General features: G+C 50.6%; 1 protein-coding gene across 1 annotated transcript; it reads right to left on the bottom strand.

The window, feature by feature from the left end:
- Nucleotides 1–200: 200 nt before the first annotated feature.
- On the bottom strand, nucleotides 201–1,805 carry UBB (ubiquitin B). The gene is made up of 2 exons (XM_075561040.1): nucleotides 1,714–1,805; nucleotides 201–1,044 (listed from the first exon to the last, which is right to left on the bottom strand). Exon 2 carries the CDS (start codon nucleotides 1,036–1,038, stop codon nucleotides 349–351), a length of 690 nt encoding a protein of 229 aa, XP_075417155.1. The 5' UTR covers nucleotides 1,039–1,044; nucleotides 1,714–1,805; the 3' UTR covers nucleotides 201–348.
- Nucleotides 1,806–2,518: the final 713 nt, after the last annotated feature.

The raw sequence follows: 2,518 nt of genomic DNA, 5'->3' as shown, positions 1-2,518 counted from the left end.
TTTTTTAGTAAACCTAGAATAGCAAACACTGCTTGCTTCTTCATATTACACATACCTCTGGGTAATTCTTAACACTATGAAAAAAAATCAAATGACCCGTGGTTTACAATGTTCTCAAAACATTGATTGCTCTTGTAGCCAGGTCATTATTTGTACCCACACATCACTTCATAATTTCATACAACAGACACCAATTATGCTACCATGCAACAAAACCTTTATTAACATTTTGAACATGTTCAGCTATTACTGAAACTGGTTAATTTCTAAACTTATATTGGGGCAACTGGCTATAGTGCAGAGTAATGCCATTATAGGGCACTTGAATGCACACTGAAGAATTAAGAATTAACAGCCACCCCTGAGGCGCAGGACAAGGTGCAGGGTCGACTCTTTCTGGATGTTGTAATCAGAAAGGGTGCGGCCATCTTCCAGCTGCTTGCCAGCAAAGATGAGCCTCTGCTGGTCAGGGGGGATGCCCTCCTTATCCTGGATCTTGGCCTTCACGTTCTCGATGGTATCACTGGGCTCCACCTCCAGGGTGATGGTCTTGCCGGTGAGGGTCTTCACGAAGATCTGCATGCCACCCCTGAGACGAAGGACAAGGTGCAGGGTCGACTCTTTCTGGATATTGTAATCAGAAAGGGTGCGGCCATCTTCCAGCTGCTTGCCTGCAAAGATGAGCCTCTGCTGGTCAGGGGGGATCCCCTCCTTATCCTGGATCTTGGCCTTCACGTTCTCGATGGTATCACTGGGCTCCACCTCCAGGGTGATGGTCTTGCCGGTGAGGGTCTTCACGAAGATCTGCATGCCACCCCTGAGGCGCAGGACAAGGTGCAGGGTCGACTCTTTCTGGATGTTGTAATCAGAAAGGGTGCGGCCATCTTCCAGCTGCTTGCCAGCAAAGATGAGCCTCTGCTGGTCAGGGGGGATGCCCTCCTTATCCTGGATCTTGGCCTTCACATTCTCGATGGTATCGCTGGGCTCCACCTCCAGGGTGATGGTTTTCCCAGTCAGGGTCTTCACGAAGATCTGCATCTTTACCTAGAATTTAAAAGCAATACATAAAAGTTACTTCAGAATCTCTACATTCACGCCTTTTATTGTCTTTATACTCTATACTTCTCCTCCAAGTGCCTTAATATACATCCACCACACTACATAGGCTTTTCTAGTCTAGGCTGAAATTACGGTAGTCATGTTAAACTCTCGTCAGGACTTCCGGTTTTTATTTATCCATTAATAAAAACATTTCAAGGGTCAACATTTCTACTCTAACCTTCCGGATCCTTGGAAAACTATCCCCCCGTCAGAAATTTTCACATCACCAGCCAGGTTGGGAGGAACAAACTAACGACAAAAAGGCCCAAAGAGCCAGATAGAGCCAAATCCTTGTTCAAGTCGGTGATGGGAGGCATTTTCCTCACCGACCCTCAAAACTTAAGGTTCTCTTCAGCCATACATTACCTCTTTTCCATCACCCCCCTCAGAAACAGGCACGAGCCCATCCGTTAGGCATCCGTTAGTCTCCCCCGCGCGCACGCGCGCCGGCCGCCCCCCACACATAAACAAGGCCCGCTCTTCCGGCAAAGCCCGGCGCCGCGTCACCTCACCTTCCCCTCCCCCCACCCGCCCAACGGCCGAGGAGACGTCTCGCCCGCCTGGGTCTCCTCACGACCACCCCCCAATCCTCGAGGCCCGCGCGGGGTGTACCTGTTAGTGGAGTCGGAAAAGAACCGAATCAAACCCAGGAACGCAAAAGCCAACAGCCACTCAGCAGCACCAGTCGCCTCTGAATGCGGCGGGTGGGCGGAGCAGATATTTATACAACGTCTGTGGCAGGACCTATCGCTCCCTACGTAGGCGGTGTCTTCATGCGCCGCTGAAAGTAGTTCGCAGAGCCCCGCCTCCCACGACCCAACGAAGTGCTTCAATTAAAAAACAAATTTCTTGGGGCCGGCAAAAATAGGTCCTAGGAAACCTCCCCCCTTCTTCTAGAGGCGAATTTTTCCTTTATTTTAGAAGAAAAGTATGAAAATTACCAGGCGGATGAATTCGAGTTACAAGGTCCTTCCTCGAAAGCTCTGGAAACTTCCTTGCGTAACGAGCGCTGATTGGTGAAGCGTGGGACTACAAGGCCGGCGCTGATTGGTGGGGACGCGATGGTTTGGTTGTTGCCGGGGTCCCGGCAGGGTTGGTTTAGGGCCGAGGTTGCTTAGTAACTGTGTGCGCGTGCGCCACAGAGGCGCACCGGCTTAAAAGCCGGGGCCTCGGCCCAAAGGAGTTAAGCTGTTTCACTCCAAATTCTCAACGGCCCAAACTGAATTTCCGAACTTTCGGCGGGGCGGGATCGGGATAAACAGGGAGTTTCTACGGGTTTTTTCCCCTGGCTTTGGTTTGGGGTGTCCAGGCTAGCCCGGGTTTCCGGTGAAGCAGCACGTCCATACACATCACTTCCCCATTATTTGTTGTTTTTTTTATCAGCATTGTGGGATTTTAGAATGACTGCCTGCTTGGT

The sequence above is a fragment of the Tenrec ecaudatus genome, chromosome 10, assembly GCF_050624435.1.
Source record: "Tenrec ecaudatus isolate mTenEca1 chromosome 10, mTenEca1.hap1, whole genome shotgun sequence".
Taxonomy (NCBI): domain Eukaryota; kingdom Metazoa; phylum Chordata; class Mammalia; order Afrosoricida; family Tenrecidae; genus Tenrec; species Tenrec ecaudatus.
This window is presented reverse-complemented; position numbering and strand designations above follow the sequence as displayed.